General features: G+C 60.3%; 1 protein-coding gene across 1 annotated transcript; it reads right to left on the reverse strand.

Annotated features, from left to right (window-relative positions):
- On the reverse strand, positions 727–2,057 carry LOC102171062 (rRNA/tRNA 2'-O-methyltransferase fibrillarin-like protein 1). Its single transcript, XM_018050070.1, has one exon. The coding sequence runs from the start codon at positions 2,055–2,057 to the stop codon at positions 1,059–1,061; it is 999 nt and encodes a 332-aa protein (XP_017905559.1). The 3' UTR covers positions 727–1,058.

Genomic DNA, 2,648 nt, shown 5'->3' on the forward strand with positions numbered 1-2,648 from the left:
TCTGAGCAACCAGTTTACCTTCAGAAGCTCTGTTGCCTCTTGTGTAAAAGGGCAATGGTAACAAAGCCATCTTGGGGCTGGTGGTCTCACTATACATACTGTGTGCTCAGTCACACAGTTGTGTCCAACTCCTTGCCACCCCATGGACTGCAGTCTACTAGGCTCCTCTGTCCATGAAATTTTCCAGGCAAGAATACTCATGTGGGTTGCCATTCCCTTCTCCAGGGGATGGTCCTGACCCAGGGATTGAACCCAGGTCTCCTGCATTGGCAGGCAGATTCTTTACCACTGAGTCACCTAAGAAGCCCCATTACACATACCAGCAAATGCAAAAGGTCTTACTTGAAGAGGAAACTTGTTGTTGTTTAGTTGCTTAGTAATATCCAACTCTTTTGTAACCCCATGGACTGTAGCCTACCAGGCTCCTCTGTCCATGGGATTTCCCAGGCAAGAATACCGAACTGGATGGCCATTTCCTTCTCCAGGGGATATTCCAGACTCAGGGATTGAGCCCACGTCCCCTGCATTGGCAGGTGGGTTCTTTTAACAGTGAGCCACCAGGAAAGCCTGAAGAGAAAAGTATTGACTATTTATTATGATTACAACTCTGGCTTGGAGTCAGACAGATGGGGTGTGTTAGTCCCAGTGCCACTCCCTGGAGTCAGGCTTGGTCACTTGATGTGTCATCGTGTAGGAAGTGCTCCACCTGCCCCCCCACCCCCGCCTTCCAAAGATGATTTTATAAGCTCATTTCCCCAGCCCCTGTGATGAGGAAGTACATGTGAAGAGGGGCCCTGAACAGTCAGGATTTTGCGTGGCTGGAGGAAGCACAGTCCCCAAGCTATAACTCCTTGATGGACCCCTTTCACCAGGTATCTTAGCTATTTTAGGGTTTGGCGGATTTGGAGATGTGGGGATAACTCAATGTGGCCTCACTGATACACCTGGGTACTGTTTGTTTATGTCATTTAATAGAAAAACTGCACGAAGAAAATGTACGGTAACACGGAGCACAGTACAGCCTTGGGCACATCTCAGGGACAGCCCGAGCTGGGTGGCTACTTGCCGCCGCTCTTAGGAAGGGGCCGATAGACCCCGACCACCACGGCGTGGTCCCTTTCGTAGGGCTCCAGAGTCAGCTGCTCTTGAGGCTTTAAATTCTCCTGCTGCAGCTTCCTCACCTCGGAGGCGAACACCGCCTCGGCGGACGCGGTGGAGTCTATGCAGTTGGCCTTGATGGAGATGAGGAAATGGCCCCCGTTGCGCAGGAAGGTGTGGGCGTTCAGAGCCACGATGCGGGACTGGTCCGGCTGTGCCACGTCGGCGAAGATCACGTCCACCATGCCGATAAGCATGCGGTACTTGAGCGGGTGCCGCGCATCTTCGAGGACCGGGATGATGTTGGTTCGCTTCTTGGCCACGTTGACGAGATCGCGGCCGGCGCGGTGGGAGAACTCGACCGCGTAGACCAGGCCGTCTGGGCCGATGATGTCGGAGACGTGGGACACGGTGGTCCCCGAGGCGGCACCCAGGTACAGCACTTTGGACTTGGGCTTGATGTGAATCTGGTCTACCCCGCCCAGGATGGCCGCGGCCAGCTTGGAGCGGAAGGGGTTCCACGTGCGGTATTCCAGCTTCTCGCCGCCCTCGGTCACCGTGACCCGCCGCTCGCCGTACACCGACTGGCCCGGCACCATGTTCAGCGTGACCAGCGCGTCCTCCGCCCCGCGGTAGATGAAGACGCCCTCGTGCCGGTGCGGTTCCACCGACACCGTCAAAACGCTCTTCCTGCGGCGGTTCTTGTTCTTGGCCACGCCGCGCAGCTGCCCGCCGCCTCCGCGGTCCCCCCGGCCGTCTCCTCCGCCGCCACCGCGCCCCCGGCCCCGGCCGCCACCGAAGCCGCGCGTCCGCGCCCCGAAGCCGCCCTTGCCTCCCGGGCCGCCGCCGTCGCCTCCGGCTCCCTTGCCCGCTCCGCCTCCGCCCCCGCGCCCTCCGCTCCAGCCGCCACCCCCACGGCCGCCAGACCCGCCACGACGCAAGCCCACCGCCGACTTCATGGTGCGCCCTGGGCGCTCCGGAACCGGGGTGGGGGGTGGGGGTGGCTGGCGGCGGTTGTCAGGGGTTACCGATGGCTGGGAGCGGTTGTCAGGGACGGCCGGTACCTGGCAGTGGTTGTCAGGGGCCGCCGGTACCTGGGCGTGGTTGTCAGGGGTCACCTGTGGCAGAGAGAGGTTTTCAGGGGTCACTGGAGGTTCCAGGCGGTGGTCCTGATGCCGGAGGAAGGTTAGCAGCAGTGGTTGCCTGCTGGCTTAGCCGCGGCAGGCTGCAGGGGCGAGGTGGGCGCGGGCGGTGGGGACCGGCTCTGCCGCAGTGCCCGCATCCCTGGAGCCGCCCTTTGACGCAGCGATGGGCGTCATTGCATCACACTCGCTATGGCGACCCGGTAGCCCCAGAAGCCCCTCTTCCCAGCCCTCTCCAGCTGCCTACTACCTTGTAGGCGTCCCTTTCGCCCTTCCCCAGCTCTGCTTTCTCAGGGACCCCTGGCAGTTCTCCAGGGTGTAAGAAAGGGGGAATCTCCTTGGCAGGAGAGCGGGAGACAAACATCGGTTTCTGTCCCTGCTCTGCTACTCGCTTGCTGTGTAGTCTCC

The sequence above is a fragment of the Capra hircus genome, chromosome 7, assembly GCF_001704415.2.
Source record: "Capra hircus breed San Clemente chromosome 7, ASM170441v1, whole genome shotgun sequence".
In the NCBI taxonomy this organism is placed as follows: Eukaryota; Metazoa; Chordata; class Mammalia; order Artiodactyla; family Bovidae; genus Capra; species Capra hircus.

Bases quoted from the DNA above. Each gene is read 5' to 3' on its own strand.
- LOC102171062 (XM_018050070.1), bottom strand. From the start codon at position 2,057: ATGAAGTCGGCGGTGGGCTTGCGTCGTGGCGGGTCTGGCGGCCGTGGG.